Source organism: Miniopterus natalensis, chromosome 12 (genome assembly GCF_054644295.1).
Source record: "Miniopterus natalensis isolate mMinNat1 chromosome 12, mMinNat1.hap1, whole genome shotgun sequence".
NCBI lineage: Eukaryota > Metazoa > Chordata > Mammalia > Chiroptera > Miniopteridae > Miniopterus > Miniopterus natalensis.
In genome coordinates, this window is record NC_142092.1 from 34,042,662 (window position 1) to 34,059,633 (window position 16,972).

The following is a 16,972-nucleotide window of genomic DNA, read 5'->3' on the forward strand; positions in this document are numbered from 1 at the left end:
TGTGGCTCAGTGGTTAGAGTGTCAGCCTGCGCACCAAAGGGTTGCAGGTTCGATCCCCGGCTGTGGGGGTTCATGCAGGAGGCAACCAATTGATGTTTCTCCCTCCCTCACCCTCCCTCCCTCTCCCTCTCCCTCTCCCTCTCTCTCCCTCTCCCTCTCTCTCCCTCTCCCTCTCTCTCCCTCTCCCTCTCCCTCTCTCTCTTCCTCTTTCTCCCTCTCCTTCTCCCTCTCCCTCTCCCTCTTTCTCCACTCCCTTCCACTCTGTAAAAAAAAAAAAAAAATCAATGGAAAAAATATCAAGTGAGGATTAAAAAATTAAAATTAAAAAATAAAGCATCTCTTTTCATCCAAATCACCATCCTTCTCCATCTTGCACAAAGCATCACTTAGAGATTACTTGAGTTGCATTGCCCTTGTCATTCTGAGTATCTTTTGGTGCTAGGTACCAGTTTTTAAATGTGGCTGTTTTTTTTTAAGTTCTTTTAGACTTTTTGATGATTTTCCTTCCTCAGTTTTATGCCTACTTGACTTTGCATTCCTTCCATATTGGAAAAGCAAAGAAACAGGACAGGAAAGCTAAGGAGGCCCTGAGATGTGATTCAGAACAGAAACTCCTTAGAGCCAGCACCCAGCACCTCTAACCTCTTCCATGGTTAAAATCTTTGTGGTTGACCCAGCCTGTGACGCACTCTCCTTGCAAAGGCTTCCTGAAAAGAAAGCGATATTTTTATCTGACTCCAAGCTCAGCCTAGTTTATAGCAAAACAAGCTTGCCTTTTATCTGACATTTAGTGCGCCTACAAAACAGTAAATTAAAAGAGTCTCTGTAAATCACAGCTTGATTTTTGCCCTTGACACAGTGTATATAAATACTCTCCGGTGTGGGTAGGTTTGAAAACACTGTAGACTATTATCTTTATTTTCTTAACAACATAGAGCACATAATCACAGTAAATAATCATGGAAAAGATTTTTCACGATTATTGTAATCATGAAGCAGGAGATCAGGTTCTCATATTTAAGACATAGATGTAGTGCTATACATTCTTGCTGCTGAATACTTTAATATGTACTCGTTTGTTCACATGAAAAGCAATATAATAAATACACGTTTCTGCTATGTTCAGAGTGTACAGCAGTGAGCACAAAGTAAAATAAACCTTTGGTGAATGGAGCACTCTTGTGTATATGATTGGAAAAATATAGTTACAACCTGAGGTCAAATTTTATTCCATAGAGGCACACTGATAATGGCTTGGGCTTTCAGAGGGAAGACATGTTCCCAACATTTTGTTGAGATCATGAGTATAATTTCATGAAGTGAGTGTTAAGATGGGCTTTGAAAAACCAGTAAGATTTTAAAAGACAGTAACAACCTTCCAGGAGAAACAGCATGAGCAAAAACATCAGGCTTCCATTTTCAGGGCACATTTAGGGGTAATTAAGGGATTCCAGTTTGACTCACCTGGAAAGGGTCTCTAGGCAGATATTAAATAACAGAGAGAAGTTGGCTGGAGCTGTAGGAGTGAGGACCTTCAAGGTCAAGTTGAGGCATTGGCACCAAGCAATGGGGAGAGACTAAAGGCTTTGAGTGGGTGTGATGGGACCTGGTCAAGTGAGGGTGTCAGGAATGGATCAGAAGGGGGGAAAGGAAGTTGAAATCAAAGCATTAATGAGGAACATTTTAATGATAGAAGCTGCAGGATTGGGCAACTTAATGAAAGGAAAAGGAGACATGGAGTCTGAAATCCACATTAGAATTGTTTCAAATAAAAGAGATGTGAGGAGAAAGAACTGCTTTGGGGAAAATAAGAGCCTAGGGTTGCAGCAAGACAATGTCCAGAAGGCCATTGGAAACTTCTAGGGCTGGAGCTTAGGGGTGAGTTCAGACTAAAGATAACATTTTAGGAATTGTCTATAGAGAGATAATAGTTGGAATCGACCTCTAAATATTCTCAAATCTATCAACTTCTCCTTTGAACTCCCCTGCTGTCACCTCGTTCAAGTATCATCTCCTGTCACCCGCACTATTAAAATAGTCCCCAGTCAAAAGTAGGAACCCCTGTGTGGGGTATCTCCACAGCATCCTGGTTTTTCCTCCCAGGCCTTATTCCAATATGTAATTCAGGCTTGTGTAATTCTGAGGATGGTATAGCTATCTGTTTTGCTTACCCCTGAAGATCCAGCAACTTCCATGGTGCCGGGCAGAGACTAGACACTCAAGTGTTTTTTCCAACAAAAGAGTAAGTGAGTATCAGTACTGAAGCAGAGAAAGAAAAGAGTTGAAGAAAGAGCTCTGATGAACATCTTTAGGCCACAGGAGGAAAGAGTGGGAAAGACAAGTAGGCAAAGAACCAAGAGAAGGGCAAGAAACAGCTGAGGTCGAGTGGAGATTCTAGGACTGTCAGCCGTGATTGATTCTACAGGGGGACAGATCAGTAAGAACAGCCAACATGTATTGGGTGCCTTCTCTGTGCCAGTTATGTCCTATGACTTGCTGTGGATTAATTCAGTCTTCACACTAACTCTGTGAGGTAGGTGTCCCTATTATCCCTATTGTCCAGATGAGTAACGAGGCCCAAAGAGGTTATGTACTTTGCTCAAGGACAGACAAGTGGGGGAGCCATGAGTCAAACCAAGCCACCTGCCCCAGAGCCTGGAGTCTTACCCACCCAGCTCCTGCGAGCAGCAGGACAGAAAACGGTGCCCCGGGGGAAGGAGTATGGCAGAGAGCGGAAAAGGGAAAGGAGGACCAGCTACTCTTTATGACCTTAGGCCATGAAGAGAGAGGACGGCTGTGTCAATCATTCTGTTAGAACATCACCTACGTTAAGTCCCTGAACCTACAGAAACTGTATGTGACTAGAGCATTCCTGATGCATCACTGGCCATGAGAGCCTGGAGAATATGCTTCTGTTTCAGGAACAGATCGTTTTGATCACGTCTTCAGGATATTATACCAGCTGCCTTCACATTGACTTTTCTTTTTACTACATTCCAATGTTGTTATTGACTTAAAATAGTCCTTGAGAAAGACAAAAATCTGGCTTTGACAATAAAAAGCATTGTGGTATCCAACTTGCTTTCAGTTTTACACAGTCGATGAAGTTTCTGCTTTCATTTTTTTAAACTGAGGAAACAGAGTCTTGCCCACGCTGGAAAAGCACCTTAATTTGCATTGCAACCTGTGTTTTGCATCACAAATGCCCAGATACAGAATCTACCAGCGACAGCTCGGTTAGGCAGACACGCTGGGGGGACATGTGTGCCTGAGTGACAGACTGGACTGATTGGCAGCTGTCTTATTGCAGAATGTTGCATACCCTCAAAGCTCACAATGTTGAGATTTTGGCAGAGTCATAGATTCCTTTAATTAAGTAGCTGGAAGGATGTGAATAACATCAATGTGAATAATTGATGCCAACCTGCAATGCTCGTAACTAAAGTCTCTTCCCTGAATTTTTCATTACAGAAGTTTTAAAATTTGACTTAAAATATACGCATCTTTTTCTTCTTTAACTTTTTTTTGGGGGGGGGGGTGCCTAGCCCAAAATCTAAGTCGTGTCCTTTTCACACAGTTGGATTGGAATTGATCATTTTTAAGGTTTTCATTCTGAAAGGAGGAGCTTTGCATCCTAAAGGCAATTTGGCACTGTTCAGGGATGCTGACAATCCAATTTAGGAGTAGAGAGAAAATGAATCTCTTTTAAAATTTATTTGTAGCTTTTTCTTAGTTAATCTCAGAGTTTTGCTTTCTTTTTTTAAAATAAACCAGAACAAACATCCGATCACTTAAAGCACTGGGAGAGCATCAATAGCTGCAGTTGGAGCACAGCCTAATTTTGTATCACTCATAAAATGTGCATGTTCTCTTTGGCCTGTCCTTGGGCAGAAAAGAAACTTCAAGTACAAACCAAGCAGTTCAGGTGGAACATTGCATTAAAAATATAAGAAAAATTATTTTCTAAAGAAAGCTTTTTGACAAGAGGAATTAATTTGTGGATGCTCTGCAGAAGAAAATGAAATAAATATGATAGTATCAGGAGTGCCTTTCAATCTTTAACACTCTTCACTGTACCACTCCTGTGCCTGTTAGGAACACTCACCATGTTGTCACTAGGTCTGATTAGAATTTGCTTTGAAGCCATTATACCTCTTTGAGGGAACACTTACCAGTGGGTAGTTTGGGCTGTTAGAGCACAAAGCTATGATTTTTGTGCATTAAAAAGAAGACTGTTCCCTTAGACAGATCATCAGGCCATCATTTTATAGCCCCTTGATCAGAATTGCTGTGTTGTCAGCTGACCTTTTCCCATTGAACATTCACACAATACTATTGGGCATCCATCAACCCAAAGCTTTTAAGGGAATCAGGATTCACCAAAAGGGTACTGGTAAGCAGCTAGAAATGCAGTCATGTTTTTGTTGGATTTTTATGAATTTTTTATTTCAGAAGTATAACTCCAGGGGTGTTTATTTCAAGCTGATACCTATAATCTCTCATGCTGGTGTGAGCAATGAGTCACCATGACCTAGAATTATGATGATAATAGCTATAGATTAATCGAGCTCTGTCTTTGTGCCAGGAATTTTTCTATTTTCTAGGTACTTTACCTGCATTACCATATTTAATTTTCACAAGCACCCCATGCAGGAGGTAATATCATTGTCACCATTTACAGGGGAAGGAACGGACGCAGGGAGGTGATGTAATCTGCCTAAGGTCACAGAGTCTGTGCTCTTTATCCTGCGTGTCCGTATCCTACCGTCTAGGAAGGGATGTGCTAGACTGATAAATGTGACAGGAGAATTGGCACCTGCAGTTGGTGATCCCTGTGCAGGTTTATGGAGCTCTTGAGTGGACACAGCTCCCAAGCTGTTCATTTAGTATGGTTGAGAAAAAGGCCAAGATCCCTTTGCACTTGTTTCTGTCTGAGGCATCCAGTCTCTATTAGTGTTCTCTTTTAAGAGGCTGGGTTCTTGGCAGCCCAGATGCAAAGCTGTCCTGTCTTCTTCCTCGGCACTGTGCTCCTTTATGGAGGGGTGAGGCACTCATGGCCTATCTGCCCTCTGATGCCGAGGTGTTGGGTCAGCAGTGGAAGCTGTTCCCATCACCCTGTCTTCCCCCTCCAATCTTGGAGTCACTCCTCCTTAGGTTAGGGAAGCTGGATCCACATCACTATCAGGATACTCTCTTGTCTCTTGGGTTAGAAAATTCCATGAGCTAAGCCTCTTAAGTAATAAGGCTCTCCTTTCAGCTCTTGCCTGCCTCCTTTCCAAAAATATCAACTTAATGTCTGAGCGATGAGGGATGAACACTCTGGAATAATAGATACTCATTTGCAGCCCATTGTCAGTTTTCCTCATTGACCACAAAGATGTGTGGCCCAGGGATAACCTTATGTCTCCAAGGCCTTTGTTCACAGAGCCTGCTGTCAAATGGCCCATGAAGTGCAGCCACAGGAATGTGAATCCTCGGGCCTGACCTCTCCTTATAGTATCATAAATGTCTGATCAAAAAGCAGTTGAGCTGAGGGAGAATGGGAAGCGTAAGAAATTCTGGGTACTCGGCCCCTGGTGAAACAAGTACCTATAGCCTCTGATCCTCAGAGGCATTTCCTAACGAGGGTACAGTGACACCTTACAGCATTTGTTCAGAGACAGCTGTCTGCCACTCAGGATTGTCTTACTCTCTGGGCTGTTTTGCTTTCCTGAGCAGCTTTGTGTGAGAAATGGCATGCGTTAGGAAATCTGTTGTGGAGAAGAATCATATACAAACTACTAGAAAAGGAGCTTTATCATAGAGGGAACTGCCCCATTTTCAGGTGCTCCTCTGAAACTGTCTTCCTCGGTGAGGAAGGTCCCGGGTGCCAGAGCCTCACCTGCGCTCGAAAGCCGGGCTCACGGCCTCTTACCTGGACCTTGCTGCTCATCACTTTCCTCTCAGAACATCACTGTCTCTTTGGCGGCTTCCAACTACTTTCAGTTCCTTCTTTTCCCCACTGTTCTCCAAGTGGATAATTAAGCAGTGAGTCCTGTTCTTTGCTGAGATCATGACTTTAGAAAGACTTGCTACAGAACCACTGGCAGCTTTGAAAGGCGAGCTTTGAAAAGACCACAACTCCAGCAAGATGAAGATTTTGAGAGCAGAATCCAGAAAACCCGTTCCATCTGAGTCCTCACGCTGAGGAGGCCACAAGTCTGCAGGAACCACTGGCGTTTGGGTTCTCTGTCCTAGTGCTTAAGAGTACGGGTGCTGGAGTTGACTTCCTGGGTTCAAACCCCACCAATGCCACTTCCGAGCTGTGTGGCATTGAACAGATTACCTCTGTGTCTCAATTTTTTCACCTGTAAAATAGAGACAATAATAGTACGTAGCTCAAAGAGTTGTGAGGATTGAACCCAAGTAAACCACTTAGTACCTGGCACGTGGAAAGTGTTCAATAAATGCTATTAGAGTAACATTCATGGGAAAGATATGCTTGCTTTAGATTTGCATAAAAATACTATCTTGGAGCCATTATAATCATCCTTACTGCACATGACCTAATAATACCTCAAATGTTTCTATTTTGATTTTTCCTCCATCAGCCACCCCTTAGGAGGGACTCAGGGGCTGTGTGGCTACATATCTCAAGCTCTCTGGTTCTGCATAGATGAGAGTTACAAGCCATTGGAGCTGACCGGCCTCCTGGTTCTTTTTCTCACTCAGGTGTTGGAAAGCTTCAAGATTATGGACTATAGCCTTTTGCTGGGAATCCACATCTTAGACCATTGCCTCAAAGAGAAAGAAGAGGAGCCCTCACAAAATGTGCCTGATGCCAAGCGGCCTGCGATGCAGAAGGTTCTCTACTCAACAGCAATGGAATCTATCCAGGGTCCAGGGAAATCCGGGGACGGGATGATCACAGAGAACCCAGACACGTAAGTGCAGCCACCGCCCACAGACCCTCCTGGCTGGGGCAGCCCACAGCACCGAGGGATTAAATGCAGTCATGCTCCTTTCACGGTGGCTGTTTGGGAATAGATTCCTATTTGATGCTAAAATGAATTAAGCCTGGCTTCTTTTCTTTTCTTTTCTTTTCTTTTCTTTTCTTTTCTTTTCTTTTCTTTTCTTTTCTTTTCTTTTCTTTTCTTTTCTTTTCTTTTCTTTTCTTTTCTTCCCTCCCCCCCCGCCCCCCTCCACCCCAGTGAAGAGACTTTAATGGAAGGGCTTAGGACAGAAGTGTAGGTAGGGTGAAGGGAATCAGCAGTCACTCTTCAGGTGCTCAGACTAGTGCCACTCCAAGGCAAAGGGACAACAGGAGGACCAGGGTCCTGGAGAATGGGTGCCAGGGTGAACGGTGGTTCTGGGACACAGCCATTGCTGGAACCCTGGACTGAAGCACAGAGGGAACAGAGAAGAAATACTCAGGTCTCTCTCCTCTTGCCTTCTGTTCTTTTGTTTAAATTTTATTTTTTATTTATTTTAAATATATTTTTATTGGTTTCAGAGAGAGGAAGGGAGAGGGAGAGAGAGATAGGAACATCAATGCTGAGAGAGTCATTGATCGGCTTCCTCCCGCACGCCCCCAACTGGGGATCGAGCCTGCACCCCGGGCATGTGCCCTGACCGCTGACCGGGAATCGAACCCCGATCGCCTGGATCGCGGGTTGATGCTCAACCGCTGAGCCACGCCCAGCTGGGCTAAATTTTATTTTTTAAAGTTTACACTCAGTATTATTTTCGGGCGCACAGCATAGTGGTCAGGCAATCGTACTTACAAAGCATTCCCCTCGATATTCCCAGCACCCACCGTCCAGGCCCCGTTTCTGTTGCTCTGTGAATGACTGGATGCGTAGCAGTTCTTTGAGTTGTTACTATTCTTTCACCCACAGGGTTTTTCCCCACAATGGCTCCATTTTTTAACAATGACTAAAAATGTTTTTACCCCCATTTAGTACATATTCAAAATACCCACCATACTTTGAATTTAAATATACAGGTATTAAAGCAAATACATGATAGGAATTATGTTCCCAATTCAGAGCTCCTTATCTGCATAAGAGGATTCTGTTGTTCTAAATCTCTCCTGTGACAGATGTGGTCTGCTGCCTCAGCCAGATGTGATAGTAACTTCAGGATTAGTTTGCATATTATATAAAGTGCATATTGACTAGCAGAAACACACCAAAGAAAATTATTGAAATGGTTGACTGTATCTCATGCATGTACCAGCTGAGCAAGGAGATGGAAAGAAAGAAAATTTACTTGGCTATAAGTGACTGCCTTCTCAGATTCTTCAACAATGACTAAACCACAGGCATGTCACTTTTAAAGGAAATTCATATGTATTAAACTTTTTAAAAATCCTTGCTGGCTGGTGTGGCTCAGTTGGTTGAGTGTTATCCCAGGCACCGAGAGGTCGCTGGTTCAATTCCCAGTCAGGGCACATGCCAGCTTGGGGCTCGATCCCCAGTAGGGGATGTGCAGGAGGCAGCTGATCAATGTTTCTTTCCCTCTCTCTCTCTCCCTTCCTCTCTCTCTCAAATCAATAATAACAATAAAAACATTTTTTTAAATCCTTGCTTATAAATCCATCTAAATGTCCACTAATCAATTAAACAAATTATTTAGTCTCTACCAGTATAGTGAAATACTACACAGTCATTAAAAAATATTAGCATTGAATCTGAGGAAATGTTTACCATTTAGCAAGTGAAAAATTCAGGTTATAAAACATGATAAAATAATCACTTTTGTGGATTAATAAGTGCATACATGTACACAAACATACTAGAGAGGTGTACTAAATTTTAACAGTGGTTACCTTGCATCCTAGGAATGGGTTCCTTATAAATTTTTTCTTGTGCTTTTTTCTACTTTATTTTAAAAACTCATAGTGAATATATAAAAGTGTTGCATTTTTAAAAAGCAATATTTTTAAATACTTTAAAAATTCTTGCTCATAGTTTCAAAATTGGAATACATTTTTAATTGTATTCCTTTTACCAACCCTCCAGAGCTGACAGCTTTTGACTCACCCTCCTTTGTGGGAACTACATCCTGGATTCCAAGGAAAACTTTAACTGAGACCAGGAAAAAGAATGATAAAGGGAGAGAGTCCAGAATTTTTAAAGAATGTCTATTTTTATGTACAGTCTACTTATTAGAAATGATTTTTAACTTCCTATTTTTATATCACAAAATAGTTTCTCTTTTGCTCTGTTAACAGAATGGGAGGCATTCCAGCTAAAAGCCATAGGGGAGAAAAGCTACTTTTATTTATGGGTATTATTGACATTCTGCAATCATATAGGTAAGAAATTGGGAGGGGGGGTAGTCTTATCATTTCAAAATAAATCAACAAAAGATTCTGAAAATTCACCAAGTAGGAGTGACATCATATTCTCATTTTATTTTTCTGCCTGTTTACATTAGGCTAATGAAGAAGTTAGAACATTCCTGGAAAGCTCTTGTGTATGACGGGGTAAGTGGCTCATTATGTCCCATATTATACTGTATAGTTTTCTGATTTCTCGGAGGCGTCAGAGTGTGTCCGGGAAGCTGTGTCACTAGGCTTGGAGAGGAAACAAGGGCCTTGATAAACTCAGAATCAGGCCTGCAGATCGTTCAAATCTAAGAACGAAGGCAGAGTAACTCGGAATAGTTACTCAAGTAGAGGACATGCAGTCTGGTGCTGGGTATGGGCCAGGAGAACAAAAGGATGCCTTGTTTCTACATGAAATCTGAAGGGCCCAGTTCTGAGAGGAGAGTGCGAGAACGGAGGAGACTTCTCATAGGCACTGGGAAGACCAGCAGGGCAGTTAAACGTTCTCACAAGACCCAGCTACAGAGGGGTTTGAACCTGACTTTGATGGTAGACAGCCTGGGATTTGAACCCTGGATTCACTGCTTTACTAGCCATTTACTCAGACACATTGCTTGTTATTTGGCCTCTCTTAGCCTGCTTGGCCACGGGCAAAGTGACAGTACCTTGTACCTGCCTCATAGGACCAATGTGAGGATTCAACAAAATAATACACTTTGGTGTTCAACACAATCCCTAACACATAATGACATGGGAAGGGAAGGTCTTTCGGTTGGGATGGGCTTACACACGACTAAAGCTGGCTGATAAGAGAATGTCTTTTGGGCCCAGAATTGGTATAGTAAGAAAACAGTTATTGAGAAGCAGCCTCTCCCCCCCCTTCCTCTCCCCCCTCCCTCCCTCTCCCCCCTCCCACATTCCCTGCCCCTGCACATGGGTGTTCCTATCTCAGTGTTAGACTTGAACTTCCTGCTGCCGACAGAACGTTCACTGGCCTCAGCCTCCCTCAGCTAATAACTTGAAGTGACAGTTCCAAAGAATACCTTGGTCAGAGATCTGCTCACACATTTTTAGAGGATGTCAGCAGGCGCTTTCCTTTGAAAAGGGATGAATTTTCGGCGCTGATCCTCTCCTGAGAGAACGCGCACTCAGCTCTGAGGAAGACTGGCAATGGCCTTTCAGCGTGAAGCCTGCATTGGGTCCACACGCTAAGGAATGGCAGTTTGTTTCTAAGAATTAAACTTAGGCTTATTATTCAGATAAAATATTCCTTCTTTTCAAAGGCCAAGAGTTATTTTTCCCTTTCGGGTGAGAAAAGTGGAGACTTCATAATGCCTCAGACGTGGGAAGGAGAGAACACTCCTGCTCACATTCCCTTTCTGTTTTCCAGGACAACACTGCTTCCCTGTTACCAGATGAGACTGTTGAGCTGAATGGCCCAGTCCTCTGTTGGCCACATGTTTCCAAGGGGCTTCTGCCTTTGTCTAGTTAAAACATATCTTCTTTTTTGGTGTTGGGTTTTTTTTATAACACTCTCTGTGCTGATTATATATTTGTGAAATTGTAAGCAATAATTAAGACTTATTGTCTGTTAACAAACATGCTTCTTATTTAAACAAGGTTTCTTCATACCAAAGAGAAGCACATTCCAACTTCCCTTGGAAGGCAAGGGGGAGTCTTAATCATCTTGCACCCTAAGATATTTCTCAGTTACTGTACTTGTTGGGAATATGTGTCCGTTTCAGACAGGAGCTGCCAGAATACTGGGGAGAGTGCACGTCAAACCAATGGGAAGTTTCCCACCACATTTACAGCATCACCGATAGTCTACAGGACCATTATAACTTGGCCAAAGTGGGTTCCTCTATCCAGTGTATTTCCTAATTTGCTGATTACAGAATTACGTTACGCATCCTGTTAACACCCTGTTTTACAGATGAAGAAACTGAGGCACTCTTTTCCCACCATCACACAGCTTTGTAAAGCTGGGACCAACACCAGCACCAGGTCTCTGGACCTTTGGTCCAATGTGTGTTTTGTCTTCTGAATCCACTGCAGACACTTGATAGTATCGAAACATATTTTTAGAAGTTTTCTTATTGGAATCCACAAACCTGGAATCAAAATGGAGCATTAAATAAGCAAATACACTATTTCTAGAATATATATCTTGGATAGTAAATAAATGATTACTGAATAAACATACAGAATTATCTCCTTCATCAATCTCCTTTCCTGGATCTGTAATAAATTGCCCCTTCAGTCCTAAAGACTCCTACCAAGCATGAGAGAATTGAGTTAACAATTTAATGCAGTTCAGTTCTATCTAATTAGCAGATAATTCAGTGTAACGGGGTTTATCAGTCAGCCTTGTCTCCTAGGAATCTTCCCAGTGTCTATGCACCTTATTACTGGGAGATGAAACCAGCAAACTTTTTTGGGGGGGAGGGTGCTAGATATCACTCTTACATTAGGGGTGTTTTGCTTGTTTATGTCCCCAATTTTTGTTCCTGACTAAAAGTGTTACCCTTCATTCCAGATGACTTGAGGCACTAGCTGCCTGTATGTAGAAAAGAATTGAAAAGCCCCTCGTGGCGCACAGTGGAATAAGGATTAGTCGTTTGGGTTTATAAAGCAGTCTTTTTGCTGTCTCTCGCCTGCCCTCTTAATGCTTTATTTCCTCTTGAGTATCTAGGATCTTTGCTCAGATTGAGTCCTGTGCCTGCTCCCTGAGCCCAACTCGTGGGCCCCACGGGACCCAAGACATTGCTCTTTTCTGGCTCTCGATGCCCACACCTTTTGGTTAAGGGCCTTGGCCAACAGAGAGCCAACTGCATCGATCTTTCTTCGAGCTTGAAATGAACTGTCTGAGAGGTAAACCTGTGATACCTGATTTGTCTTTTCAGGACACTGTTTCGGTTCACAGACCAAGCTTTTATGCAGACAGATTTCTAAAGTTTATGAATTCCAGAGTTTTCAAGAAACTTCAAGGTAAGAATCTTATGAAATTGTTTTATTTTTAGCACTTACATGTTGACTTCACTATGTGCATCTTTGCAAGATTTTTATTGGAAGAGTTTAGTTTATTTCCCAAAAGCAGTAATCACTTAGTAGTTATGTTGAGCATCCCAGTCAGTAATTTATTGACATCATAATCATTAAAGTCCTGTTTTGTAGTGGAAGAACTTAGATACCGCCTAAATGTTCAACCCTATGATATCTGAGTATATTATGATACAACAAATAATGGAATAATCTGCAACCAATAAAAATGGTGTGTTAAAGGTGCATTTAATCCTTACAGATTTATTCACAAATATATATACTTACTGATCTGCACACCTAAATGCACAGCAGAAGTCTAATGGGATATATAAAAATGTTAACAGTGGTTATTCTCATGAAATATTCTTCAGGATAGACCATATGTTAGATCACAAAACAAGTTCAGTAAATTTAATAAGATTGAAATTATACAAAGAAGCTTTTAAAATCTATTTTAATTATAGTTGACATACAAAAATTAATTTTAATTGTACAACATAGTGGGATTCACCATGTTTATACCTTACGAAGTGATTCACAATAAATCTAGTAACCATCTGTCACCATACATAGTTATTGTGATATTATTGACTATATTCCCTATGCTCTATATTACATCCCTGTGACTTATTTTATAACTGGAAGTTTGAACTTTTTAGTCCCCTTTTCTCTTTTTCTAATCACAATGGAATGAATCAACGAGCAAAAACTGGAAAATTTAATAACACATTCTTTTTTAAAAAATATGTCTTTATTGATTTCAGAGAGAGGAGAGAGGGATAGAAACACCAATGATGAGAGAGTCTTTGCTCGGCTGCCTCCCGCACGCCCCCTACCGGGGACCAAGCCCACAACCCGGCCACTTGCCCTTTGGGGAATCGAACCACGATCTCCTGGATTATAGGTCGGGCTAATAACACACTCTTAAACTACCAATAGGTCAAAGAAGAAAGCACAGGGAAATCAGAAAAAAAAACTTAGAGATGAATGGAAAGAAAAATACACGTACAGTACTGAAAACACGGGCTGCTGTGAAGGTGGTGTTCAGAGAGAAATGTATAGCCGCAGATGCCTTCATCAGAAAAGACCTCAAATCCATACCCTAACATTAAACCTTTAGGGAAGAACGAGAAGAGCAAACTAAACCCAAAGCACAATAGTTCTTCTGAATCATGGGATTATAGAAGTTTTCCTGTCCTTACATCAATATTTATTTAGTTTTCCACAGTGTTACTTATGTAGTAAGTTTTTAAACATGTGAAAAGAAAAATAACCCTATTATTACATGCTATTTTATCATTTAGGTATTCTGTGGTCCAATTTCATAACCCAAAACATGACTAGTTAGCCCCCCCCAAAAAAACACAGAAAAAGTAGAATGTTCATATTTTATATTTACATAACACTGATTTTTCTTATAATATTTGTTGGATTTTCCTGTTAATGAAAGTAAAACACTTTCTTTTTGAAGGCTTTTAATTTTTTTCCAGCTTTATTGAGATGTAATTGACATATAACATTGTGTGAGTTTGTGTACAATGTGATGATTTGATGTACGTATATATTGCAAAAATGATTATTACAATTAAGTTACTTAACACATCCATCACCTCACATAATTACAAATTTTGTATGTGTGTGTGGTGAGAACGTTTAAGATCTACTCTCTTAGCAACTTTCTAGTATATAGTATAGTGTTGTTAACTATAATCACCATGCTGTGTATTAGATTGCCAAAGATTATTCATCTTATAACTGGAAGTTGGTACCCTTTGACCAACATCACTCCATTTCACCCACCCCTTGGCCCCCAGTAACTGCTCTTCTATTCTCTGTTTCTGTGAGTTCAATTATTTTAGATACACATATAAGTCAGATCATACAGTATTTGTCTTTCTCTGTCTGACTTACCTCACTTAGCGTAATGCCCTCAACGTCCATCCACGTTATGGCAAATGGCAGGATTTTCTTATTTTTAATGCTGTGTGTGTGTGTGTGTATCACATTTTCTTTATCCGTTTATCTGTCAGTGGACACTTAGGTTGTTTCCATGTCTTGGCTACTGCGAGTAATGCTGCAATGAACATGGGAGTGCAGATATCTCTTGAAGATTGTGATTTCCTTTCCTTTGGATACGTACCCAGAAGTGGAATTGCTGGATCATATGGCAGTTGTATTTTTAATTTTTTGAGGAACTTCCACACTGTTTTCCATAGTGGCTGCACCAATTTACATTCCCACCAATAGTGCACAGGGTTCCCTCTCTTCACATCCTAAGACTTGTTATCTCTTATCATGTTGATAATAGCCATTTTTACAGGTGTGAGGTGATATCTCGTGGTCTTGATTTGCATGTCCCTGGTGATGAGTGATATTGAACATCTTTTCATGTACCTGTGGGCCATTTGTGTGTCTTCTTTGGGAAAATGTCTGTTTAGGTCCTTTGCTCATTTCTTAACTAGATTATTTGATTTTTTTGCTATTGAGTTATATGAGTTCTTTATATATTTTGGATATTAACCTCTTTATCTGATATCTGGTTTCAAATATTTTCTCCAGTTCCGTAGGTTGCCTCTTCATTTTGTTGATTGTTTCTTTTGCTATGCAGGAGCTTTTTGTTTGATGTAGTCCCCCTGGTTTATTTTTGCTTTTGTTGCTTACACTGTTGGTGTCATATCCAAAAAATGGTTGCCAAGAACAGTGGCAAGGAGCTTTTTTCCCTTGTGTTTTTGGTTCTAGGAGTGTTATGGTTTGAAGTCTTACATTTAAGTTTTAATCCATTTTGAGTTAATTTTTTATGAGAGTAAAACCCTTTCAATGTAAAAATATTGGAAGCTACAAAAAGATTGAGAGAAAAATGAAAATTACTTAATATCCCACAATCCAAAAATATCCACTACTAATATTTTGATATACTTCTTACTAATCTTTATTTCTGTGCTTTGTGTATTTATATGAAAATGGTAATAGGATAAGTGTACGATTTTATGTATATATCCTTTATTTTTCACATAATATAACACAGTTTTCCATATGATTATATATTCTACAAAGATACCATTTAAAATTGCAAAACAAAAAGTATACATATAATAAAATAAAATTGGGAGACAGCATTAAAATTATATGGCTGTATCATAATGTCCTTATTCTTCCTTTGTTAGGCATTTAAATCGTTTCTCCTTTTTCCATTTCTAATTAATATTTTATAAACATCATTTCAGATAAATTTTGTGTCCAAACTCATGATTATTTTTTTAGGACACATTTCAAGGAGTTCTTGGGAGTTAAAATGCACACAGCTGCGGAGATGGATTATATCACTGTAAACTTCCAAGAGTCTGAACCCTCTAACCCTTAGCCAGAATTATTCTATTTAAATTATGCTACACTGATAAGTTAAAAATGTTATCTGGTTGTTTTATTTTTTATTTCTTAAGTACTGGTGAAGTTCAACCATTATTCATGTTTATTAGCCACTTGTCATTCCTTTGAGAATTGAGCTTTGTGATATTTGCTCATTTATATTATGTGTTTATTTTTTTCCAAATGATTTATATGAATTCTACATATTAAAGATATCAATCCTTTTTTAATCTTTTTTAGTCTTAAGAAAAACTTTTGTTTCACATTTGACAATCTCAGTGCTATCTTAAAATTGGCCTCAAATGGAAACCAATTAAATTATCTAAGGTTTGTTTTGTTTTGTTTTGTTTTTTGTTTTTGCCTAAGATGGACCATAAGGGAGTGGTTCGAATTTTGAAGGAAGATTTTCCACCTTTCTTTACCCTTTGCCAAGGCTGAACAACACGACTTTCCTGTGCCCCTGGTAGGTTTATGGAGGGTGTGGCCCTTGGTGTCTCAGCTTTAGTGACACTCCTCCATTGGAGTCCCCATCTTGGGAGGTTTGCCTTCTTAGTAGTATAGAAATTAATGGTACAGTCAGTGGCATCTTCAATTCCATGAAATATAACACGTTTTTAATGTAACAAGTATTCTACTCAAGTAGTCAAATCTATTGACTTTTTCCCATTTTGATTTTTAGTCTATTTTTATAACATCTTTATGGATATATAATTCACATACCATGAAATTAGCCCTTTTAAAATGTACAATTCTGTGATTCTTAGAATAGTCACAAAGTTGTGCAACTGTCACCACTCTCTAATTTTAGAACATTTTCCTTACCCCAAAAAGAAATCTCACACCCATTAGCAGTCACTCTCCATTCCCTCTTCTTCCCAGCCCCTGGCAACTACGAATTTATTTTCTGTCTCTATGGATTTGCCTATTCTGGATATTTTATATAAATGGATCATACAGTATGTGGCCTCCTGTGTTCGGCAGTTTTTACTTAACATAATGTTTTCAGGATTTAGCCATCTTGTACTTTATTCTTTTTCATTGCTGAATAATATTCCATTTTATGGATGTACCACATTTTGTTTGTCCATTCATTTGTGGGTGGATATTTGCATTGTTTCTCTTTTGGCTGTTACGGATAATGCAGCCATTACAAGCATTCATGTGCAAGGTTTTGTGTGGACGTGTTTTCATTTCTCTTGGATATATACCTAGGAGTAGAGCTGCTAGATCAGATGGTAACTTCATTTAACA

At 40.1% G+C, this 16,972-nt stretch overlaps 1 protein-coding gene across 1 annotated transcript in view; it reads left to right on the top strand.

The window, feature by feature from the left end:
* Nucleotides 1-16,972, top strand: part of PIP5K1B (phosphatidylinositol-4-phosphate 5-kinase type 1 beta) — a 192,369-nt gene that overhangs the window by 103,666 nt on the left and 71,731 nt on the right. Inside the window, exons 8-11 of the mRNA XM_087822695.1 lie at nt 6,712-6,923; nt 9,215-9,298; nt 9,421-9,469; nt 12,217-12,301. Of these exons, the coding sequence (XP_087678821.1) occupies nt 6,712-6,923; nt 9,215-9,298; nt 9,421-9,469; nt 12,217-12,301 (430 nt within the window). The remainder of the gene's footprint in view (nt 1-6,711; nt 6,924-9,214; nt 9,299-9,420; nt 9,470-12,216; nt 12,302-16,972) is intronic.